Genomic DNA, 26,901 nt, shown 5'->3' with positions numbered 1-26,901 from the left:
AAACAGCAAATACATACATACATACACACATACATAAATAGAGAGAGCAGACAACACCATTAAATGGAGCCCCCTCCCACAGGGACTCCATGAGCCTTTGGCAATGAGAATAACAATGTAGATGTCCATGTTAAAAAGAACAAAGATATTAGGAAGCATAACGTGCAATTTAGGAGGAGAGTGCTGGGTCCAGATGAAGGAATTAGAAGAAACAGACAAACATGATTTGGCTTAACCAAGAAGATATGGCACTCTAAGATTAACTTACATGTAATGTACTTAAAATACCCATATAACACATATGTATTTATAGAACCAGGAATGAAATTAAGGTAGAATGCTATATATTTGTATTAATCAAGTAACTTAATACTTCCTTTTTTGCTCAAAGAATCATTGAAAGAACCCAAACAGTTATTGTTTATGTTAGAGAAATACTGGAATCACTCGGGTCAGCACACTACTATCCTGAAATAGTAGCAACATCTGATTGGGTTAGTCTTTCAAACTCACTCATTGGCCACAACCTCTCTACCATGAATCAAGAGGAATTCTACATTCCCACCCACAAAAATAAATATTCATAGTTAGACCTCAGGGAGAATTTGGTAAAGAACTTAGCAAAGCCATTTCTATGCCTTTTCTTTCAGAATAACAGTGAAACTTTCAATGTACTAAAACCTCAGGCAAGCCCAAATTTGGATACTTTGCTTATGATTATATGTCAACAAAATATGCATGTATAAAAAAATAATCAGACACAATTAGTAACACAATAATATTGAACAAGATGGTGCAGATCAAGTCGGGTGTATCTTGTTTCACTCTTTTTTAGTGTCCTGCTATGACTTTGCTGTCATTTTCACTTTTTACCATAATTTATTTACAGTTATAGCTGTAGATAGAATTAAACGATAGCTCCAAACATGAGAATGCTTTCAAAATCATAATGCAAAACTAAATGCTTAACGGGTCTACCTGGAGGAGGGAACAGTGGCCGAGTACTATTTATAAACCGCATTCCCCCTACAGAGGGACGATGTGCATGTGCAAAATGGCCTATTTCCGTTTCCAGTGTTGGCAGCAATCTGCACCAGCGAGAGGCCCAGTTCCAGAGCCAGCAGTGCACAGAGCTTTTCGTACATCACACACTGACAGCTGAATCTGTTTTGTGGAGTCTTACACCACGTTTTGTTCTTCCTCAGTACCTACAACGCTACAAGGACAGATTTCGCCCTTCAAAAACATTTGATCTTCTGTTTTTAAGCACAGTTCATTCAACCCTCTCTAATTAAAAACAAGTCTCTCTCTCTGCAGAAAGAACTCACAAGTTACATTTATTTCACACTGCCCATTGTCCTCTCTCCCATTCTTATAGATTTGTTTTGAGCGAGTCCTTTCCATTTAATCCACTAAAATATAAGGGGATTCACTATAAATACCAACAAAGAGTTTGAGATGCTGCTTTTCTTTTGCCTGAAATTTGATATCTCAATTTAATTATCTGAAGAATTTATTTCTATAGAGTCATATCTCAAAATACACTGTTGGGGAAAAAAAGTTAGCAAATTGCATTTTCCTTACCTACTTCTTTTATTAAGACAGTGTGGAGAAAGGAAATGAATCCCTTCCTGCAATATTTGCCAGGAGCGTGTATTTGTTACATGGTTATATAACCTCGGAAGGTCTAAAATGAGGTAGTTCTGCATTTGCACCTCTATTCTGTTTTTCCCATGCGAGAAAAGCTTTGTTGCACACAGCTGGGTCCAGCTTAAACAGTGTCTCCAATTTCTGCAGGACGCAGCTAAGATAGTGTTTACTCAAAGCCTTTCTTTAGCTCGCTGATGCCTATGTAATTAACATCAGTCCCGGAAAGTTTTAGAAATGAGACTGAGCCTGCAAGTTTGCACAACCTAACTGGCATTTTCCCAACTTCACCCTCTGACTTTACTAATTTGCTGACCAAAATAACAGAAAGTAATCAGCCATTAAATAGGTGGGTTCCCCCTACTCAATAGTTTCCTGCCTGGTGAATGATTCACAGAGCGAATGCTCATTTTTTTCCATTAGTCTTTGAAACGTGTTCTAATTTGAAAGTATGTTATCAAAGAACAATTTAAATTACACTATTTTCAGTGGAAATGCTACCCAATTATTAAAAAGTGAACCCACAGCAGTGAAGAAATGAAAATGTACCGTAAGATGCTTTGTTGTGGAAAGGCATCTACGATAAGAATAATGAAATGTTAGCAGCAACTTCTAAAACATTGACCTCTACCTCACAGGCTTAGTGTCTCCAAGGTGAGTGGCAACATCTATTTTGTATTCTCTTCTTTTCCTTCACAGGCCTCTTTTCTTATGAATTCCCATGCTCCAGCTTCAGACTCCAAATCAAGTTCCTGTAGCCACTTCATTTCATAATAGTCTTATGTAAAGTATAACTTAAAACACTGCCCTATAGCTTCAGGATTACTGTTGATCATAGAAACTCATGGTAAGTTTCAGGAATAATTTAGTGAGGGCATTTAATGAGGGCACTCCATATTTGAGTTGAGAACGTTAAAAGTCCAATCTCTGACCCTTGAATTTTAGATTTAAGATATTTGGTAACATCATTTCTATGCATTTTCTCTTGAAATAGTAGTAGGAGATATTAAATGTATTAAATGAAATATTGAATGTATTAAAACCCCAAGCAAGCCCAAATCTGAATTGTTTAAACTCAAATTTGGACTCAAAAATCCCTCCTTTGACACATTTTAAAGAATTTCTCTCCTTTGTTTGGGGTATGACGTTCCTTTTCCCAAAGTGAAAAATTCCTCTGTTTTCATTTGAAAGTCAAAAACATAAAGCCACGGTGCTTGTCTAAGTTGCGTGAATTAGATTATCTAGTGGGTACTCTGTATTAATTCACTCTCAACATCAGGGGATAGAAAGTATTAACAAAAGCAATAACACTAACACATGTAACAGAAGTTTTATAAAAGCAATCTCAGAAGAAAGAATAAACATGTGAATGATAGTATCATAAAGTAAGTTGCCTCTCTGGAGTGTTCATGTACTTTAAATAAATCTATATTTATAGTATAATTAGCAATTTGATGAAATGCAAGAAGAATACATCAGTGAAGGACATGTCCTCCTGCAAACCAAGTCGACAGGCTCTCAGGAAAAATCCAGGTTCAACATTCAGTTACTGAGAGCACTGCCTCTCATGGGTAGCCTAGAGCAAACATTTTGAGACGCCTTTTTTAATTTTCTTCTTAATAATCCGCCAGTCTCTAGGAAGAACACTGCTCAGTTACAAGGATAGTCAACAAACACAATTCATGGTGAGGATATTCAGCTACCAATTACAGCTGGAGATTTAAATAAGATCTAAATATATAGGTTATGTTCCACTCTGAAATACTTAATCTATTTGGCACTTTTTCTGGGACATTTAATGGTCCATCAGTATAATGTGTTAGACTTAACAAACAGAATTAGACACGGTGCTTGCCCAGGGAATTCTCAATTTGAAGAGACAAGCAAAATACATTAAACTCTAAAAAATCAGTATATGGAAGAAATAAAGTGGATCACTGCCATTAAGAACAAATATTTATAAAACAGATACACAAGAGTAAAGCACAGGATATCTCTCAGCAGAAAACTTCAAAGCATAGAACAATCCAAGATGCCTTTCAGAAGAGAATTGTTTGAAGAGAGTGTTCAAGATTGTCAGATAGATCAAAAAGAGGATGTTCTGGACCCAAAGGTTATAAGAAAAGGAAAAGTTAATTAAAATGGAAAAGAAAATAATTTACTTTCAGTCAGAACTCAAGTGACCTTAGACATTATTTAATCTAACTCCCATCCACATGCAACTGAAACAGTTTGCCTGAAAATCATCTAATTTCTACTTAAATATCATTAGGAACATGTTTATAGGAAGGGAGGGAGGAAAGGGAAGAATTGGGAGGGAGGGAGGGAGGGGAAGGGAAAAACAAGGGTAGATGGACAAAAACAGCAGATATCTTTGAAATAAGCCACTTAATTTTTGGAACTTTGTTGAATGTGTTTTTCATAAACTGATTCTTTCCAACTTTCTTTACAGACCCTGCCTTCTGTGCCAGTGCTGTTCAGTAAAACTATGAGACCCATAAAAGGTGGGTCACATAATAATATTAAATTTCTAATAGCCACATTTAAAAAGTATCATTAAGGCTGCCAGAAGAGTAAGAAAAAGAAAAGAAGAAACAAAAATAAAAAAGAAACAAATGATTTTAATTTTAATATTTATTTCACCAACTATATCTAAAATATTAATTTAAGATATAACCAACGTAAACATATTAGGAAGACTTTTACATTATTTTTTACACTAAGTCTTCAGAATCCAATATGCATTTTTATACGTACATCACATCTCATTTTGTTTTTTTTTTGTTTTTTTGGGGTTTTTTTAGGACACATTAAAATTTGCTTTAATACTTCTTTGGGGGGGGGAACCACACTTGTAGTGAATGAACAAGAAACATTTTTATGCTATTATTTGTATCTACCATGCCATGCGTTCATAGGGGAAGAGGTTCCAGCAGCTCAGGGAGGCAGCTTGCATTGAATGTGACAAAGTGTTGATTGACTTTTGAATTCATGGGAAATAGGTCCCAGCACCTTGTATCACTGTTACATGGAGACTATTGGTTATCTTGTGTGCCCCTGCTGTACACATATTATGCCATGAGCTCATGGGGAATAAATAGGTTCTTGCGCCTAAAAACATGGGTCCACTAGTACTCCTGTGTGCTATGTTATATGCTTATTATGCCATGAATTCATAGGGAATGGGTTCCAGGAGCTCAGGCTCTTTTCCGTTAGTTCTCACAAAGTGGGCTTCTCTGGGTGGCGCAGGCTGGAGTTTCAGTTGAACCCAGGTACCTTTCTCTTTGGCTTCCTTCTTTTTCTGATCGTTTTCCTTCACAAGTTTCAGGAAGCTATCTTGGCTCTTAGATGATTAATATGCTCAGTACGAACATTAATCCTCTTCGCAAGGATCTTGCCCTTAACTTGCTTGTTTACAACAATGCCAACAGCATGCTGGGTAACATTGTGGACTCTTCCAGTTTTGCCATGGTAACATTTGTGTGGCATGCCTTTTTGAATAGTACCCATTCCCTTGATGTCTACAACATCACCTTTCTTGTAGATTCGCATATATGTGGCCAAAGGAACAACTCCATGTTTTCTAAAAGGCCTGGAGAACACGTATCGGTGCCTCTCCTCTTTCCCTTTGTGTTTGTCATTTTGGTGAATTACTGGAAGATGGCGTCTCCGGCGGAAAGCATCACATCTCATTTTGTACTCGGCATAGCCACCTGCGGACATCTCAGTTTGAGCCAATGGTTCACAAACATGGCTAAACATCAGAAAAAAAATCACAAAAAAATTTTTTAAATATAAAATCCCTGTGATCACAAAAATTTTTTTAAATAGAAGATCTCTGGGACTCATCCCAGAGATTTGGATACAGTAAGTTTAGGAAAGCCAGGCAGTCTTTTTCAACAAGGCCGTCAAGAAACCACTGATCATCAGGCTGACATTTAAGAATTACTGCTCTAGAACAACACAAAATCAATCCAAGTCCTCCTGTACCTGTACATGCCTGCCCTCCCAGTATCTGAAAGAAACTGTCACATTGCCACTGTCTTTTATTCTACAGGCTAAACGTTCCAAGGTCTTTCAAGTATTCCTCTGCTGGCGTGGTTTCTAAACCCCTCAAGTTCCTGGTCGCTGTCCAGCCGGTTTGGTGTATTCCCAATAATGGAGAAGTACCACAGCAGAAATAGTCCAAAGTCATCCTTATCTGCCTTCGAAATGTTTCTCAAGATTGTCGTATGAATGAGTGTCTCTGCTAAACGTTGAATTCATGACACTTCAAACTAAAAATTTTAACTCTCATTGTCAAGAGGCATTCAGGAAAAATGCCTTCAAAATGGTTCTTCAAAATGCTGTTATTTCCTCTGTGGCCCACTTCATCGTGGGCCGGAGAAAAGCCCACTACTTTTTCCTCATGCCTCTCAACCCTCTTATTCTTCCTTATGACTAGAGAAGTAGCTGGTTTGATTTCAAAGAAGGGCTCCCCAGTCTTCCTTAAAGTTCCATAAGTATAAAACATAATAATGTCACCAAAAAAATCAAGTTGGCCACAAACAAACGGGTTCAATTCAAAGTTACAAGTACTAACTCTCCAGTGGTCTACTGAGCACATTTTGTGTGTGACCATGTAGGCTAAAAGGTGAACAGAAAGAATAAGGTAGAGCCCCAAGCCCCAAGGAGATCACAAGTCTAGTCAAAAGGACAAGCATATTCATTCGACAAATATTTACAGATTTCTTACTATAGCTAGCTATTTCGTAAGAACATACACTAAATACAAATGCTGTAAATAAAACATTCAAAACAGGGCATATTGTACTCCTTCATGCTTCTGACTTTCTAACAGTAGAGACAGACAATAAATAATTCAAATGATAACTAAATGGATTATATAGTATGTTAGATGATAAATGCCGGGGAAACTAACAAATCAGAATAAAGGGTAGCAGGAATACTTTTAGGGTGGGAAACAAGTTGCCATTTTACCATGTGATCATAGTCGACCTCATTAAAAATTGATATTTGAGAAAATAGTTGAAGGAAGAGAGAGAACAAGCAGATATTCGGTGGGAAGAACATTCCAGGCAGAGTGAACACAGGCCCAAGGCAAGACAGAGTCTGTCCTATTTGAGGAACAGCAAGGAGGCTGGTGGGGTTGAAGCAAAGTGAGCAAGGAAGAGACGATCAGACAAGGTCAGAAAAGAAATGGGGTGGGATGGGAGCATTCGTTTAGAACTTCGTAAAGAAAAGGGCTTCGTTTTTATACCGAGTGACATGGAAGCCACTAAAGGTTTGGGAGAAAGCAGTGATATATGTGTACTACATTTTAAAAGGATCGCTCTGACAACTAGATTGAGAATAAACTGCAGGCAGGCAAGAGAGTAAGTAGGCAGACTACTGCCGCAATCCAGGGGAGAGGTGCTGCAACTGGGGCTGAGCCAAGGAGGCAGCAGAAAGGAAAAGAGAAATGGTCAGATTTTATATATTAAAAACAGTTATAATAGAGTTAAGAGAGCACCAAAAAAGGAACAAAAATTCCACCAAAATAAAAGTTGTATAGCCAAAGGGACAACTTACCTAAGTCCTGAATGATATGTAAAAGTTCACCAAGAAGAACAACCAGGATTAATAATCCAAAGAAGTAAACCACATAGAGTTGTTGATGGCCAAGAGAAACAAAGAAAAGGATCCTTTCTCTAGGAAGCTCACATTCTCATTAGGGAGATGAGACAAAAAAAAAAAAATCACTTAAAAGACTAGAGTCACAGGTGCTACTGGAAAAAAAATCAGCAGACGAATTTTGTACTGCAGAAATAAATGCTAATACTAGCCAGATATTCAAGAAAAGATGCCAAAGAAGAATCAGAAAATATAGGAAAAGTGACCCCAATTCACAAAGGGTCTCTAGGACCACATCAGTGGTTCTCTCAATTATAATGGCCCTGAACCACCACTGTTCAATATTCCCTGAAATCTTTTCCTTCACCAGCTCCCAACAACAGACCAATCTCAGACCTTGTTATGGAATGCCAAGATTACCCACACAGAGCCAGGTGAAAAAAAAAAGCATGTCATTTGTTTCTCAGAACTTCTAGCACTTCTCCTCATAAAATACAACTCAAAAGTGAAGCTTTGATTGTTCTTGAAAAATAATGTACGTTGGGTTGACTATACAAGGGGGCTACACCTCGCATCTTCTTTTATTGGTTGTCTCTGTGCTCCCCCCACTTTTGAAGTGGTGGTGTGCAGGGCACATTATACTTCTCCCTCTCCAGATTTGCCATTTGTTCTCACCCCTCTCTAAACAAATTGTCATACCCTCATCTCCCCAATAAGGACCCAAACAGCAAAAATAGAACATGAGATGCTTAGGCAAGTTTTTCCACAAGCCAGATTACTTCCACTTATCTTCCCTTTATTACATGAAAGTTAGCCTACCTCAGCTCCTCCACGAAATCTAGCATTTCCATCTGGAAGCCCCTAAAATAGCCCCTAAAATATTCAAGGAAACATGATCTGCTGATAAACTAATTCCTACATAAAAATAATAGTTAACATGTATTAAATACTTTATTAATATTAGTCACAGTTTTAGTCTTATAATCCATACATCAACCCTAAGAAGCAGCACCATTATTACTCCAACTGAGGCAGAGATAAGTAACAAGATCAAGTTCACACAACCAGTTAACAAAGGAGCTAAGTCTCAAGTGCAAGATGTCCAGCTGTAGAGCCCATGCTCTTAACTTATTACCACACAATTAACTCCATCATTTGTTCCCTTTGTCTGGACCAGTAGAGCGTGTCTTTTCAGAGCAGTGATTTGGTGTCCTCATTCTATAGCTTTCCTTTGTAGAGAGAGAGATGAAACATGATTAAATAAAGCCAAAGAGAGAAAAACTTTACTTCATCTGATTAAGAATAGCTCAGGGGAGATACCTGCCCAAGCACCCAGATCCTGGCAGGCATCCAAATGGAAGAGGAAGGAGCTGTGCCATGCATTTTTCTTCCCCAACAGCTCCTTCCCTCATCTTTTGTAAGGGGTCAATATCTGAGTCTCTACAAATATGAGGTTATATAACCAAAAGTCACCATAATAAAAATATCCACTAATAAATGGTTTGCTTTAGAAAAAATGTTTTTACATGAGTATGCCTTCAATGTCAATTAGACGCTGAAATCTAATAAAAATTGAAAAATTTCCAGATAAAAGTAATGTAAGAGAAGCATTCAAATGATATACAAAGGCACTAACTTATAATGAGCTGACATAAATAGGTAAATTTTCAAAATTTTATGGCCAGAATGGTAAGTATTTCACATTCAAGGATAAAGAGAGAGTCCTCAGATGTTTTTGCAAAAACAAACAACAAAAAAACTCAACATTTGATTTTACTGTTCTTTCTTATAATTAGTTTATGGTTAAATTATTACCTATATTTTGTCATATGTGGACTAGGACACAATAAATTTCATAGTTTCAAGTCATTCTTCAAGATAAGGACTCAAGTTTTCTTTTCCAGTGTGTACAATAAAATTTTGGTTTCTATTTTACCTCCTGAAATAAATTATGTAGACATTTTTCTTTTCCCTATTATATTGTGATGTTCATGCTTAAAATAGCAGTGCAATAAATGTTTGTCAAATTGAAGTAAAATCAATAGGAGATATATCACCCCATGAGGTCTCAACATCCAGTGCCTAAAGCTATTAGTTAGCACCTTAGCAGGTATTGAATTATGGACAGATAGTAACAAGAATAAGAGAAAGGATAGATGCCTACAAATATGAGGTTTAGAAACAGCATGACAGGTGAGAGGGGAAATAAAGCCAAAGAGAGAAAATCTTTACTTCATCTGTTATTCTGGGTTAACCTCAGCCATGATATCCAGTCATCCACTGTGTGTCAAGATGTCCCATCTCCTCCCCAATGAAATTTAGTTTCTGTTCCTTACTCTCCCTGGTACTTTTCAGGCAAGACTTCTAGCTGTTTTTGACCTTGCAAATAAGTATAACTATTATACTCACTGGCTGCCAAACAGTATGGCTAAGTACTATTCCTTCTATCTCCAAAACATTCATGCTTTTTAATTATTTCCCCCTCTATATCTGAATTCAACTTTTGTGATAGGAAGGATGCACTTTTAAAAAAATGCAACGAAAAAATTGACACTTGACTTAACTCTGATCGTTCTCAGAATTAACTCATAGTTAAATGGTGGGGAGAATCTCTTAAAGACCCAGCATTTACAATGAAGACTGAGTTACACGTATTAAAAAACAAACTGTATTTTAAGCCCAAATGACTAAGATAATTTTATCTGTCAAGACCAAGTTTCCAACACCCCCAAAACACACTCTAATGCATAATTGGAAGTAGGCTCAAAAGAAAGTTTAGTTCGGTTATAAAAATATATAAATGCTAATTTTCAAGATACATATTAATTTTCCATTTATGCTTAAACAAATCACCACAAACAGTGGCTAAATCAACACATATTTATTATCTCTCAGTTCTGGAAGTCAGAAGTTCAAACTAGGTCTCACTAAACTAAAATTAAGGCTGTGTTGCTTTTGGGGGTTCTAAGGAAAGACTTGTTTTCTTGCTTTTTACAGCTTCGGGAGGCTGTCCCCATTCCTTGGCTCATGGCCACTTTCCAACTTCAAAGTCCACAAATGTATCACACTGACACATACCAAATGACCTCCTGTTCTACATATAAAGGACCCTGTGATCACATGGGGCCTACTAGATAAGTAGGCTAATCTTAGTTTAAAGTCAGCTGATTAGCATATTTATTTGCAAACTTAATTCTCCCTTGCCAGGCAATATAACATATTCACAGATCCTGGGAATTAGTACGTGGACAGTTGAAGGACCATTAATCAGCCTACTGCAATCTTACCCCTGACTATCAAAGATTCACATCCATTCCACATGCAAATACATTGACCCCACCAAAAAATCCCCACAAATCTCAACCCATTAGAAGTATCAACCCTAAGTTAAAAAAAAAAAAAAAAACTCATTTAAATCTAATCAATTCAAAAAGTCCCATAAACCACTGTTAGAAAGATGGTTAACATAAATGGGACTTTCCAGCCTTCATCCCCCTACAGAAACATGAATTTGAACAACTATCCATACGTGAAAATACCATCATAAGAGGTAAGGAAAACAAGTGAGAGATCACAGCATCTAAGTACAGCCGAGAAATAAGAAAATACATGTTGAAGAAGGCAGGAAGGACAGTTTTACATTACCCATGTCACCCCTTCTCAAAATGCAAGGCAGCACAGTGTGGAAAGAAATACCCTCCACTTGGGAGATGTGAGACATAAATTTCTATTATTCATAAATAACCAAGTCTAAATTATTTCATTACAGCAGCTGGAACAGACTAAGATAGTTATGAAACTTAAAATCAACAACATAAATTTCAGAAAACTGAAAAATACATAAAACTTAAATGTAGCACTCATGAACAACTACTTCATCAAAGAAGAAATTAAAAGTGAAATTTTAGCCTGAGACTTTACTGAATTTATTCAATTTCAGTAGTCTCCTGGTTGAATCTTGGTGGCTTCTAGACATAAGATCATGTTGTCAACAAAAAGTGATAATTTGACCACTATTTTCCCTATTCAGATACCCTTGATTTCCTTCTCTGGCTAAAACTTCCAGCACTATGTTGAACAGAAGTGGAAATACTGGGCAATCTTTTCTGGTTCCAGTTCTAAGCAGGAATGTTTTCAATTTTTCGCTACTCAATATAATGTTGGCTATGGATTGGTCATATATAGCCTTTATAATTTTGAGGTAAGTCCCATGTATGCCTATTTTGTTAAAAGTTTTTATTGTAAGAAGCATGATGAATTTTGTCAAATGCTTTTACTATACCTATTGAAAGGATAGTGTGTTCCCCCCCATTTTTGCATCTATGTAGTGGATTACATTTAAGATTTGTGTATTTTGAAAAATCCTTACATCTCTGGGATGAACCCCACTTGGTCATGATGGAATTTTTTTTTTGATACGCAGTTGAGTTCAGTTTGCTAAGATTTTATTGAGAATATCTGCATCTAGATTCATAAGGGACATTGATCTGTAGTTTTCTTTTATAGTTGTGTGCTGTCTTAGCTTTGATATAAAGGTAATATTTGGCTTCATAGGATGAGTTAGGGAGGATTCCTTCGTTCTCAATGTTAAGGAATAATGGCTGCAGTGTATTGTACAAGTTCTTCTTTGAGGATTCAGCAAAACTCAGCTGTGAAACCAACTGGTCTGGGAATTTTTTGGTAGGAAGATTTGTTTATTACTGCTTTAATCTGGGGGCTTGATATTCATCTGTTGAAGAGTTCTATTTCTTCCTGATTGAGCCTAGGGAGGTTGTGCATTTCCAAAGATTTGTCCATTTCTTCCACGTTTTCAAGTTTGTAACCACAGAGATTTTTATACTATTTGGAGATGATAGTTTGTTTTTTAGTCTTAGGCTACAAAATAAATGTACACAAATCAGTAGCTTTTATATATCCCAACAATAGCCAAGCTGAGAAGCAAATAAAAGATGCAATACCTTTCTCAGTAGCAACTAGGAAAATAAATAGGAATATATTTAACTAAGGCTGTAAAATATGTCTATAGAAAAAAAAACATGAAATAGTGAAGAAATTAAAGAGGATATAAACAGATGGAAAAACATCATGCTCATAGATCAGCAGAGTCAACATTGTTAAAATGGTTATACTACCCAAAGTGATTTACAGATTCAATGCAATCCTCATTAAAATACCAATGCAAATTTTTGCAGATCTAGAAAAAGAAGTTCTATGCTTCCTATGAAACCAGGAAAGACTCTGAATAGCCAATGCAACTTTACATAACAAAAACAAAGTGGGAGGCATCACCTTACCCAACTTCAAACTATGATACAAGGCTATAGTAAACAAAACAGCATGGTACTGGCATAAAAACCGAGACATAGACCTATGGAACCAGACCAGAGAAGCTAGACATGAAACCATCCTCATTCCTATCTAATTTTTACAAGCAGATAAAAACATACACTGTAGAAAAGAATCCCTATTCAATAAATGATGGTGGGAAAACTGGATAGCCACATATAAAAGAATGAAACAGGACCTATACCTATCACCATTCATAAAAATTAATTCAAAATGAATAAAGGACTTACACCTATGGCATGAAACTGTAGGAATTATAGAAGAAAATGCTAGAAAAACTCTAATAATATCAGTCTCTAGAAAGAAGTTATATGAAAACCTCAAAAGCAATCACAGCAACAACAAAGATAAATAAGTGGGACCTTATCAAATTAAAAAATCTCTGTATAATCAAGGACTAGACAACCCCACAGAATGGTAGAAAATATTTTCATGCTATACATCAAACAAAGGGACGATAGGCAGAATATACAAAAAAATTAAGCAAATCAGCAAGAAAAAAATCAAACAACCCCATTCAAAAGTGGGCAAAAAAATGAACAAAAACTTCTCAAAGAAAGATAGTCTAATGCCACCAAACATGAAAAAATGCTCAACATCTCCAATAATTAAGGAAATGCAAATCTAAAGCATAATGAGATATCACCTAACTCCAGTGAGAATGCCCCATATCAAAAAGTTCTAAATTAACAACAAGGGCTGGCATGCATGTGAAGAAAAAGGAACACTCTTACATTGTTGGTGGAACTGCAAACTAGTACAACCTCTATGGAAAGTAGTATGGAGACACCTCAAAGAACTAAAATTAGACCTACCATTTGATCCAAAAATCCCACTACTAGATATTTACTCAAAGGAAAGAAGGACATTTTATCATAAAGACACCTGTACTGGAATGTTTATAGCAGCACAATTCACAATTTCAAGGGTGTGGCCATGAATAAATTAGTGGATTAATGAAATATTATTTGCATACAATGGAGTTCTACTCAGCCATAAAAAAAAATGTAATCTAGTATCTTTTATAACAACCTAGATAGACCTGAATACCATTCTTCGAAGTGAAGTATTATAAGAATATGAAAACAAACATTACATGTACTCAATACTAAACCAGAAATAGCCAATCAACACTTACACACATGCACATAAGGAAGTAAAACTCAATGGGAATCAAGTATATCCCTGTAATATTTTGAATTTTTTTAAGCAAAAATTTAATTATCTTGAGACACACAAGAATGGGCACACAACATACCAAAACTTACAGCATGCAGCTATTCTAACAGGGAAGTTTATAGCAAAAAAATGCCTATATCACAAAAGAAAATCCAAAACAAGTAATCTAATGTTATATCTCAAAGAACTAGAAAAATAAGACTGAAATAAGCCCAAAGTTAGCAGAAGAAATGAAATGATAATGATCAGAGGAGAAATAAATGAAATGGAGTCTAAAAAAACAATAGAACAGATAAAATCAAAAGTTGGGTTTTTTAATAAAGATAAACAAAATTGACAGTAGCTAGATTAAGGAAAAAATTGACATATTATTAGCTAGATTAAGGAAAAAAGAGAGGTGACTCAGATAAATAGAATCACAAATGAAAGAGAAGGCAGTATAACTGATGCTGCAGAAATAAAAAAGATCTTCACAGACCACTATGAACAATTTATGTCAACAAATTGGATAAAGTAGAAGAAAAATCTTAATTCCTAGTCACATACAACCTACCAAGATTGAATTATAAAGAAATAGAAAATTTGAACAAGTAATAATAAAAACTGGATCTATAGCATAAAAGTCTCTCATGAAAGAAAAGCCCAAGACCTCATGGCTTCACTACTGAATTGTATTTAAATAATGCCAAACTTTCTCAAACCTCCTTAAAATTGAAGAAGAGGGAATACTTTCAAATTCATTTTATTTATCTTTTTTTTTTTTTTTTTTTTTTTGAGACAGAGTCTCAATTTGTCAACCTGGCTAGAGTACCATGGTCTCATAGCTCACAGCAAACTCCTGTGAACTCCTGGGCTCAAGTTACTCTCTTGCCTCAGCCTCCCATGTAGCAAAGATTATGGGTGCTCACCACAATACTTGGCTAATTTTTCTATTTTTTTTTTTTCCTAGTAGAGATGGAGTTTCGCACTTTCTCAAGCTGGTCTTGAACTCCTAAGCTCAAGCAACCCACCCGCCTCAGCCTCAGATAGTGCTAGGATTATAAGTGTAAGCCACCACACTCAGCCTTCAAATTTATTTTATAAGGTGAGCATTACCATGATATCAAAGCCAGACAAGGATACTACAAGAAAAAAAATTACAGGTTAACATCCTTGATGAACAAAGATAATAATCCTCAAGAAAATGCTAGAAAACCAAACTCAACAGCACATTTAAAGCACCATTCATCATGATCAAGTAGAATTTATATCAAGGATGTAAGGATGGTTCAACATACACAAATCTATAAATGTGACACACCAAATTAACAGTATGAAAGACAAAAACCATCTGATCATCTCAACAAATACAAAACAAAGCATTTGGAAAAATTCAACATACTTTCATGACAAGAATGCTCAACAAACTAGGTACAGAAGGAATTCACTTGAACACAATAAAAGTCACTTATGACAAACCTATGGCTGAATCATATTCAACAGTAAAAAGTTAAAAGCTTTTCCTCTAAGATCAGAAACATGACAAAGATGCCCCATCTTGCAACTTCTATTCAACATAGTACAGAAAGTCCTAGCCAAAGCAATTAGTCAAGAGAAAGAAATAAAAGACATCAAAATTGGAAAGGAAAACTTAAATTATCCCTTTGTGAAGTTGTTATGATATTATATATAGAAAACCCTGAATACACTATTTTAAAAAACTATCAAAATAAATAAATTTAGTAGAGTTGCTAGATACAAAATCAAAATACAAAAATCATATATTAAAATGAACTATTTCAAAAAGATGTCATACAAACAATCCCATTTATAATAGCTATGAAAAAAAAATACTTTGGCATAAATTTAACCAAGGAGTTGAAAGATATATAGGCACGTATACTAGAAACCATAAAATGCTGATGAAAGAAATTGAAGAAGACACAAATAAATGAAAAGAGATTTTATATTCATAGAAGAATAAATATTGTTAAAATGTTCACGCTACCCAAGTGAACTACCACATCTATTAAAATTCCAATGACTTTTGCCAGTAATAGGGAAAAAAATCCTAGAATTCATATGGAACTACAAAAGACCCTGAATAACCTATGCAATCTTGAATAAAATGAACAAAGTTAGAGGCATCACACTATGTGACTTCAAAATATACTACAAAACTATAGTAATCAGAACAGCATGGTAATGGGACTACAAAAAGACACACAGACCAGTGGAACAGAATAGAGAGTCCAGAAATAAATCTACACATTTAAAGTCAACTGATTTTTAACAAAAGTTTAAAAAATGTTCAAAGGGGAAAGAACAATCTTGTCAATACACAGTGTTAGGAAAACTAAGTATCCTCACGCAAAATAATGAAAAAACAACCAAAAATTGATTAAGTAACTTAAACTGAAAACCTAAAAGTGTAAAACTACTCAAATAAAACAAGGGAGAAAGTTCTAAAATGTTGGTCTAAACAATGACGTTTTTGGATATCACACCAAAAGCACAGGCAACAAATGCTACAGTAGATAAATAGGATTGTAACAAATTAAAAAGTTTCTGCACAGCAACGGAAACAATCAATAGTGCAAAGAGACAACATACAGAATGGGAGAATATATTTGCAAACCATATACCTGATCATGGATTAATATCTAAAATATATTAAGAGCTTAAATAACTCAAAGGTAATTGAACAAATAAACTGATTTTTTTAAATGGGGCAGAGAAGAATAGACATTTTTCAAAAGAAGACATACAAATATTGAAAAATGTTCAGCCTTGCTAATAGTCAGGGAAATGCATTAAAACCATGATGAGATATCACCTCACCTATTACAAAGGCTATTATCTAAAAGATGGATGATCACAAGTGTTAGCAAGGATGTGGAATAAGAGAATCCTTGCACACTGTTGATGAGAATGTAAATGGCACAAGCATTATGAATAACAGTATAGAGAAGTTCCTCAAAAATTAAAAATGGAACTACCTTATGTCTCAGAAATCCCACATCTAGGTACATATCCAAAGGAAATAAAATCAGTATGTCAAAGAGATATATGCACTCCTATGTTCACTGAAGAATTATTCACAATAGCCAAGGTATAGAATCAACCTAAGTGTCTATTGATGGATGAATAAATACTTTAAAATGTGGTATATATATGCAATGGAATATAATTCCACATTAAAGGGAGAAATTTTATCATTTGTGACAACATAAATGAATCTCAAATACATAATGTAAAGTAAAATAAGTCAGGCACAGAAAGACAAATGCCATATGACCTCACTTATATATAGAATCTAAAAAACTTGAACTCATAGGGTAGAGTGGTAACAGGAGCTGGCAATGTGGGAGAGCTGTAAGGAATATGCCAGTCAAAGGATACAACATTTCAGTTAAATGAAGCAGTATGTTCATGAGATCCATTGTACAATATGGTGACTAGAAACATGATAAATGTATACCATGTTTATTTGTCAATTTAAAAAGTAAATTAATTAAATTTAAAAGCCAAAAGTCTCAAATCTCATTATCTAAATTATCTAAATGAGGCATGAGTAAAGCTCTGTGTATAATCCATTCTGGGGCATGACTTTAAACAAGACATCTGCTCCCAAAACACAATGGTGAAATAGATGTAGGGTAATAGCTATCAATATTCCCATTCAAAAAGGGAGAAAATGGAAGTAAAAAAAAAAAAAAAAAACAGTCACTATAACCAAACAATTTTGAAACCCATCCAGACAAACTCCATTTAGCTTGAAAGTCTGGAAATAATCCTCTGTGATTCTTGGCTCCACTCTCTGGGCTCTCAGCTTCAAGGTCCAGGCTCTCAGTTCTGCTCTCTGAGTCAACTTTCCTTTTTCATGACAAGTGTCCCATATTTACAGCTGAATAATTTTATCTGCCAGTTTCTTGCTTGTAGAATTTTGAGGATCCAACAATTTACCTTCATTTTATCCTCCCTCTGATTTTTTGGGCCAAACCAACAGCATTTTTGCTGATATAATATTCTTAAGAACCTTGTAGGTTTCCTATGCATACCATGAGGACTCACTCCATTAGACCAAAGACTTCCACAGATATTTCTTGGGCAATTCCATCTCGATTCCTGACCTCTGGTGAAATGGTTGAGAGGATCTATGTTCTTCAAAGAGCCCTCTATGTAACTGAATAATCTGACCTTTCCGTATTTCTGAGGTATACCCTTGGCTTTCTCTCCAGAACAGGCATTCCTGATAGTGTATCTCCTGTTTGAACATCTTTTGAAATCTGGATAAGTTGAGAATTTCTGAGATACTGAGTTCTGGATCCTTTTTGCTCAGAGCTCTCTCCTAAATCTATCTCTTCTCTATTACATTTTACTATAAGCAGTAAGAAAATCTAGATTGCACATTTAGCATCTCATCACCTCAGCTAAATATCTAAGTTCATTATTTAAAAGTTTTGTTTTCCATGTAACCACAGGACACAATCAGCTACACTTTCTGCTGCCACATAGCAAGGATCCCCTTTCCTCCAATTTACAATCACAATTTCCATCCAGTCCTTCAATGGCAGTACCTTCAATTTTCATAGTTCTACCAACAGTCTGCTCATGATGATTCAGGTATTTTCTAAGGGGAGGTGGATTTTCTCTACCATACCACCTTTTTCTGAGTCCTCATTACTAGAGTCACCATGTCCATATTTCTATTAAAAATCTACCACGCTCCTCAAAATTTTTGCAGCATCTACCAATTGCCTAATTCCAAAGCCACTTCCATACCTGTAAGTATTTCTTACAGCAGTACCCCATTTACATGTACAAAATCTGCGTTAGTTTCCTATGGCTGCTATAACAAATCACCACAAACTTAGTGTCCTAAATCAACACAAATTTATCAGCTAGCTGGACAAAAATCAAGGTATTGGTAGTACTGTGTTCCTTCTGGAGATCCTATGAGAAAACTCATTGTCTTGCCTTTTGTACCTTCTCAAATTACCTGCATTCATTGGCTCGTGGCCCACTTTCATCTTCAAAGTAGCAATGCCCAGTTTAGTCTTTCTCACATCACGCCACTCTGACACTGACTCTTCTATTTTCCTCTTATTTAAAGTATCCTTGTGATTACATAGGGCCCATGCAGATTATCTATGATAGCCTCTTCATCTTAAGGTCAGCCAATTAGCACTTCCCCTTGTCATGTAATATAACCTATTCTTTGGTTCCAAGAATTAACATATGAACATCTGTGTGGGATCATATTCTGCCAACCACAATATACCTCTGTATAATGGTAACATTTCACTTCTGCTATATTAATATGGCCCACCGTATAACCTTATCTCTGCCTTCCTATTTGCTTCATTTTACATTACAACTTCATGTCTCCACAACTCTAGACTTCTTTCATTTTCTCAAATGTGCCATGCTCATTGCAGGCTCAGAACTGTGCTTATACTTTCTCTCTCTGAATCCCTACAACCTCTCTCCTCCAGACTATTCTTGTGTGTCCATCACCTACCAGCTTAAGTGACTCTTCCTCAAGGATGGTGTCTATGAAATTGTGATTCCCCAAACAAGATTATAGGTTCCTGTCATGTCCTTAGTTTGTCTTCATATAATTAATCTTAATGGTGATTAAATTATCATCTGTATAATTGTTTGATGGCTATTTTTAAGACACTACAGAGGCAAAATTAAGTTCTAATATCTTCATTTCTTTTATGCCTAACACCTAGAAGTAGAGTAGTTGCACCAGAATTTATTTCAATGAATGAACATAACTCATTTAATCTTTATAACAATGTTGATTTTATAATTGAGGTGCTGAAGGTCAGAGAAATTAAGTAACTTCACCATAGTAACACAATTAATAAGCTTCTGCATTTACCTGATTCTAAGCCCGTATCTTAATCATTGTGTTATTCTGCTTTGTTGGGGCACCAATGACAATTACCCCTAAATCCACAGGGGCTCACTACTACTCATAAGGAAACAAGTACTCATTGCCACCTCACTTTCCTTAATGCGGTTACTTTTGCCTTCTAAATCCATGGGCTACCATCGATTTCTTATTTCATTCCTGTTTTCAAATGCTGGCATAAGAAGAGACCTATGAGGGTGGCACCTGTGGCTCAAAGGGGTAGAGTGCCGGTCCCATATGCCGAAGGTGGCGGGTTCAAACACAGCCCCGGCCAAAAAAAAAAAAAAAAAAAAGAAGAGACCTATGAATTCTTTTTCCCCCTTTAAAATCTTAAAATTCTTACTAGAAATAAGCTTATTTCAAATTATTGACTTGGGGGAAAATAAGCTTTGATTTAACTACTTCTCTTGTGGGGATTAATGAGATTATGAAATCTGTGTACACTTCAGAAGAAATTGTATTAACACAACAGAGGAAACTATCTACTTTGGGGACCTAGCCAAATTGTTAAAATCAAAGATCTAAAAATCATGCTAGAAAGTTCTAGAACTGCACTTGTGTACTCTCATTCCTAAGCTCTCATGTACACAAGGGAAAGAAAAGTATCATGATCATAACCTCAGAAGATATTTCTTGGATTTTATACAAAGGAGAGGAATCCTACTTACAATTGTACTAGCCCTGAATATTCCAGAATTCTTTATAACCTTTCTTAGGACTTCTCATCACCATTAGTCATTCCTCTGGTTATTAAAAGCATAATGTGTGTGTGGGGGGTGCCTGTGGCTCAGAGGAGTAGGGCACTGGCCCCATATGCTAGAGGTGGCTGGTTCAAACCTAGCCCTGGCCAAAAACTGCAAAAAAAAAAGCATAATGTGTATTCTTGGGGCTATGAGTCAGATTATACATAGAAATGACTAGAAAATCTTGATATAGATTTCAAACTATTACCTGGATACTTTTTTAAAAATTACAATTTGCATAGATCAAATGCCACATTTATTAAGGTATCCAATTTAGCACCTGTCATTACTTAAATTTCCACAGAAACTATATATCTTATTTCAACAATAACAAAAACATTTTAGTGAGACTATGGTTGCTATTATGAAAAAAATAACAGGTATGACTTTAAAATATATTTCCATTTGTTTTTATTTTATAGTGGGTTTATAAGTCACAATAATTTATACAAACTATTTATAGTTTCAAATGAAGTGCACATATCTCAAAAACCACTAAAGAGAGAAATTAAGTAGGCAAAAGGAGAAGCAATATTAAATTAGCAAAAATCACTGGTAAAGCGGGTTTATTTTAAAACTAAAAGACAGAAGGGGATGATGAGACTTTTTGATGGAGAAATCTAATGACTCAAAATCTCTTGCATCTATGCAGGGCATATCTGATAGCACAAAGAAACTTGTGTCATAGGTTCATATAAAATCTGAGAACACCTCACAGGTTTTGTAATTTGTTACTATTCCTCCTATGACATTTTACACACTATACAAAATATCTGCAGCTCTATCAACTCTCTATAAATGGAATCTATAAAATCTTCAGAGTCTGAATGCTTTTGTCTCTCAAAAGCCAATGGATTCCCAGTGAAGCAGCAGGACTCAAAACTGACTTCACAACAACAGTTTCTATGTGATAATAGCAGAGAAAAGATCTTTCTGAGATAATCTGAACTACTCTGCAGGGATAAAGGTCCACCTGTTGTCAATTTCTGAATCCAAATCTTAGAATAAGAGAAATCTAGAGTTTAGTCAATACATGCCTTCTGAGAAGTCAGCATGCAGAAAATACTTGCTGGCTGATTAGCTATATGAAATAAAGTTCAAAATTTGGCAGGAAATGAAATTTCACATATTCAAATCTCAAAAACCATATATTTAGGCATTTACTCTTCCTAAATATTGGACTTTGTATCCAATACAAAGGAAACAAATTCATCAATGCACATTGATCTCTACTTACCAGGGACAATTCAAACAAAACATAATTAATGTGCCTTATGTATGTGGAACACAGTTCCTACCATGAAGAAGCTGGTACTTTAAATAAAAATGAATATTAAGTATTCTTTTTAAAATTTAACTGGGAAGAGAGATAGATCCCTTGAGGCTATTTCTTAAGTATGTCTAATTACTTAGCATCAGAAGATAAAATGCACAGTCCTTAAGGTTTCTATTTGTGATAGCTCAGGTACTACCCACAGGAAGGTAGGAAGAACTCTGATAAAATTTAAAGGATTTTTGAACATTTTAAGAGCACTGTAACACCATTGATTAGGAACTTTACATTCTATAAAGCTTTCCAATTACTCAAATTGGCAGCCCAGAAATAACTTTGTTTCCAGTTGACAGAAATCAAAAATCAGAGATTAAAAACAAAATAAAACAAAACAAAGAAAACAGAAGCTTAACGCTAATGTCACATCTATTCAACTCTGTGACATTCTGCTGACAGCCTGACATTATTCCTTTATTTGATTCCTTCATTGCTTTTAAAAGGATTCAATATATAAGCCCCACCCTCCAAAAAAGACCTTTAACTAAATAAAATATTATTATAAATATTTTTCATGACAAAAAATAATTAGAACATACAATTTAAACAATCATTTTTAAAAACCAGAAAGTTGCTTTTTAATCTCTTACAAGAGCAAATTTGTTTGAAATAAATGCAACACATGTCAATTTCCTCCTTTCCCAAATGCAAGCTTTGGTGTTACTGTCCATGGTGACACATACTGGCTGTACCAGGCAACAACACCGGCACAGAAACACTCAAGTTTCATTTTATTTCTATTTCTTGGTGGCAGATTCAGTGAAGTGGTTTTATTTTGCATATCCAACTCTGTAGTAATTATGAGTTGTACTTCTTTTGAAGCCATGGCACCAAAATCACAAAAAGAAAATCTGGGTAAAGTGGGGGCTTTGCTTTAGCACGTTAATCCATCAGATAAGTCAAACCAAACTCCATTTCCTTTTTGCCTTTATCTATACCTCACCATATATCACTAGTCTTTCTGCATATGTTTAATTAACCTTTTAGCAGCTCATATTACAGCATCTTTCCACAAACCAAACAATCCTCAAAAGCTCTGATAAATCAAAGTTGAAGGCTTTGGTGCATTGGAATTTGCTTCTCACTGCACAACACACATTCAAATGTCACTGGAAATCTAGATGTCTGTGCATAGCCACTGTCCACTGACTTCAAAGAAAGTTATAAAATCCTAAATACACAATTAACAACGATACAAGGTAAACTTCTCCATTAACACTTTTACTTGAAATATTTTCAAAATAATTTTGTGACTATTATTTCTTTTCTCTTGTCATAGGTGGAGAAGGAAGAAGGATGATATTTCAATGATGCACCTTGTCTCAAACATTGTATGTCTGCGATAACAGTGGGTAAAAACACTCTGAGAGCGAATCCTATGAAGAAATTCCTCCCAGTGAGTACCTGAAACTTTTACAGATCAGTGTCTTTACTAAGATGAAGCTGCACTGTACCCTAACTAAATCAATTTCACCCAAATGAGGCGATTGTGTTACAATTCATTGTTCCCCAGACTTGAAAATCAACCATCTGTCATCAGAGTTTCTGCTCGGTAATTAGGGAACTATCCATTAGAATCGGGAGAGTACAAAGTAAGGAGCAGGGCAGGGGAGGAAACCCGAGCCACCTGGGAAGAGATGGGGACGTGTGTCTCGCCTTGACCCCTCCACACTGCAGGTACTGCCATCCACAAGGCAGGACAAAGTTAGGAAACGTGAGGAGGCCGGCTCCTCCCGGGTTCTCAGAACTGAAGCCACACAAGGGATTCAGGACGCTGGATCATACCTTGGAAGAGAAAGGCTTTCGTCCCATTATGCAGCCCCGGGACCTGGCGCACTCCGGTCGTGGACTCCCCAAGTTCTAACTCTGCTAAGACGTCAATCTGTAGGGAGGGGTCCACACCAAGCCCCCAGACTGGCCCGGGGAAAGGAGAGAAAGAAATAAAAAGCTCCATCAATACGCGAGCCTTCTTCTCCAGGGCAGCAGAAAACCGTGCCTTCTCAACAATGTTGGGAACAGATGACAAGAGGCAACTCCCTCCTCCGCGCCGAGAGCCTTACCTGAGATCAGCAGCCACGCTTTAAATAGCGGAGCACCTAGTCCCATTCCCATGACCTACTTTAAACCCCCTCTCTGTACAAAGTTCCCCCCATCCCTGAGACCCCGGACTAGGGGCGTGACCCGCCTCCCGTTTCCACGGCAAGCAGGGAAAAATCCAATTCCAAACCCGCCCCTACTCCAATCCTCCCACTCCAGACCTACTTTGGGTCGGGGGGAAAGGGAGACGTCTCCCCACCAGCCCCGGCTGCTCCGAGGGGGAGCCATCCCTTTCCCCTGCCCCAGCTCTGCCACCACTCACCTGCTCCGAGACCGAAGATCAAACAGAACGTGCTCAGTAAGACCCGGGACTCCATGGTGTGGATGTGCTCAGTCCATCGTCTCCCTCTTTAAAAATAAAGAATTGAAGAGGTTCTCGGAATCAAAAGGAAAAACAGCTTTTGCCTCTCCTGCAGCTGCCTGGATTTACTGCTTTGCGGGATTAATAGATTCGGTTGCCTAAGAAAGGAAAGGGAGGCCACCCCAGGCGTGTGGAGAACTTAGACCCTCCAATGCGCACATCCTTCCCACACGCAGAGCCCAGGCGGCGGCGCGGGCGGGCGGGGAGGGGGCCGAGGGAGGGGCCGGACTCGCCCGGGGCTGCCCGGCTGAGAAATTAGCTCCTGAGCCGAATAAAAGCAGCCAAAGACTGGCACTCCAGAAGGAAAGGAGGCGGCCCCAGGAACACCCGGGATGGACGGCCCTGCACGCACCCGTCCTCTCCACCGCCCGAACCTGTTGTAAAGGCAGAGACAATGGAGAGAGCGCAGGGAGACGCGCGGAGAGACCGCTCCGCCCGGGAGCGAGGGCGGGCGGGGAGGCGGAGAGAGCAGGCGGAGGGAGGGGGCGAGGGCGAGGCTGGCACTCCGGTCCCTCTTGTGCACCCGCGACTTGCTCCTCGGTTCCAAGCTCTGTGGAGGGAGCCCGGAACCGCGCAGCCTCTGCTGTCCTCCCTCCCTCTCTCAATGACCCGGGCAAAACCAGCCTCCTTTCGAGATGGAAAGATCTCAATTCCAGGTGCTAAGTTGATGGGCGGTCTTTGCTCTCACCCCTCGATATCCGGCGTGTGTCTGTCTTGACAGCGAGAAATGACTACCCAGCTGTAGCAGGAGCAGCTCAATAGTAGGAACACCACCTGCACTTGTGCGCTGATCTCCGGCGCAGCCCCTGGGTGCAGGTTAGTCCGGTCTCAGGCGTGCAGGCGAAGGCCGAAGCACGCTGGACCCCCAGGTGGAGAGAGACTGGCGGAGACGGGTGGAAGCTCCTTGGAGCCCTAGTGTAGGGGTTTCCTCCTCAGGGCAAGGCGAGGTGCGGGAGAGCTTCTCCAGCGCAGAGAGCGCAGAGGCAAACTTAGCCAGGAGCTGCTGGACAGCTCCAGCACGTCGTGCGCCCCCTGCCAACCGCAGGGTGGAGAGAGGGTTCTCCAGGACAGGCACAGCAGGAGGCAAGGGGAACAGAGACAAGGTACCTGTCCATGCAGAAAAGGAGATGATAGATAGATAGATAGATAGATAGATAGATAGATAGATAGATAGATAGATAGATAGATAGATAGATAGATAGATAGATAGATAGATAGATAGATAGAGAAAGAGAGGGTGGTCAGTAGGAGAAGATGGAGATAGATAGATAGATAGAGAAAGAGAGGGTGGTCAGTAGGAGAAGATGGAGCCCAGGAAAGAGAGAAGAGCCACACTCCTGCAAGTTCTAGCCACCTTCACCAGACGTGTCTGGGACCATAAAATGGAATCATTTGAGACCTATTTCACAGCAGGCAAAAGTCCATTCAAAGTCAATGGCACATAACATTTTTTAACATACTCCTAGTATTTTGTGATACTTTTTGAGGAATGACATTCAACTTCCATTTGTGGAAAGTTAAGAGTTTCGAAGTGGTTAAAATGTTAATTCTGTATAAAGATCAACTGAGTTTCTTAACCTTCCATCCCAACAGGTGGATGCTGAATTCTCCAACGGAATCCTACATAGCTACAGTTACAAAAGGTTTACTGGGTAGTCTGAGGTTCCTGCAGGTATATGTTTTATCTGTACCTACATCTATAAGTTCTATAAGTATAGAATATAGTATAGTATATGTACTACATCATATCTTAACAGGAAGGCCATTTTTAGCTGCCGTTGGAATTTTTAAGGGAAAAGGTCAGTTTGGGAGCTTTTCCAAATTTATTTTTAATCTCTAGCTTTACCAAATTTTCCATTTAATTCCATTTTTAATTTTGTAAACTTTGAGAAATATTCCAGTACTTTTATGTGATAAAGGATTGTTGCATGAAACTTCCCAATTATAAAAACACACCAATGAAAATTAATACAATTTAATTCATTAATTCAAAGAAAATTATTTATCAGGAAATTAAAGTCCTTTCTATAATGGTACATTCAAAACATTAAATTATAAGAAATATCTACAAAAGTTATATAAAACAGATTTTAAATAACACTACTATTCAAAATGCTACTGGAAGAGTCAATGAGGAAAACACAAATATACATATACACACACATTTACATGTTGCAATTCTTCTAACTTAGTCTGTTCAACCAACTTAAAGAATTAGAGATTCTCTCCAATTTATCACACTCTCACCCGACATGCTAAAAGGTGGTCATTAGCAGACTTGTCTCTAGTGTAGACTTGTCTCACACACACACACTTATACTCTTTCAGTAACACTTGAATTTAGTACCCAAAATTATGCCAGTTAAACCAGCCACTATAATTATTTGACATAATCAAATACTACCAAAAAATCATTAAAATATGGATATAAGGAAGGGGAGAAGTGTTTCTATAAAACTAAGGCACGTGGTTAGGAAAATCACAATAAAGGTGAGTCATTGTATTAGTTAGGCAGAGTTTCTCAGCCTAGACAAGGATTCCAAACTTTATGGGGTCAGGTAATGCTTTGTTGGGGTTTCTTGTGCCTCACAGGATAATTAGTAGTCGTGGTCTCCAGGCACTAGATGGTAATATTTTCAGTATTCTCTGTTTTATCTATGTATCTTTTGACTATGTCACT

The 26,901-nt window shown here is 37.1% G+C and overlaps 1 protein-coding gene across 3 annotated transcripts in view; it reads right to left on the bottom strand.

Moving 5' to 3' along the window:
* NELL2 (neural EGFL like 2) overlaps window positions 1-25,165 on the bottom strand; it is a 376,415-nt gene extending 351,250 nt beyond the window's left edge. Inside the window, exons 1-3 of one of the 3 annotated variants that reach the window (XM_053555545.1) lie at window positions 24,910-25,165; window positions 24,123-24,208; window positions 23,549-23,677 (exon numbers count right to left, since the gene is read on the bottom strand). In XM_053555545.1, coding sequence (XP_053411520.1) covers window positions 23,549-23,677; window positions 24,123-24,177 — 184 coding nt within the window. In that variant the 5' untranslated portion in view covers window positions 24,178-24,208; window positions 24,910-25,165. Of the gene's footprint in view, window positions 1-23,548; window positions 23,678-23,823; window positions 24,209-24,595; window positions 24,769-24,909 lie in introns of those variants that run through there. The other 2 variants (XM_053555546.1, XM_053555547.1) reach the window with 2 other exon arrangements.
* Between the last annotated feature and the right edge of the window lie 1,736 nt (window positions 25,166-26,901).

The sequence above is a fragment of the Nycticebus coucang genome, chromosome 12, assembly GCF_027406575.1.
Source record: "Nycticebus coucang isolate mNycCou1 chromosome 12, mNycCou1.pri, whole genome shotgun sequence".
NCBI classification, from domain to species: Eukaryota; Metazoa; Chordata; class Mammalia; order Primates; family Lorisidae; genus Nycticebus; species Nycticebus coucang.
The sequence above is the reverse complement of the archived record's forward strand: the minus strand, read 5'-3'. Positions and strand labels throughout refer to the sequence as shown.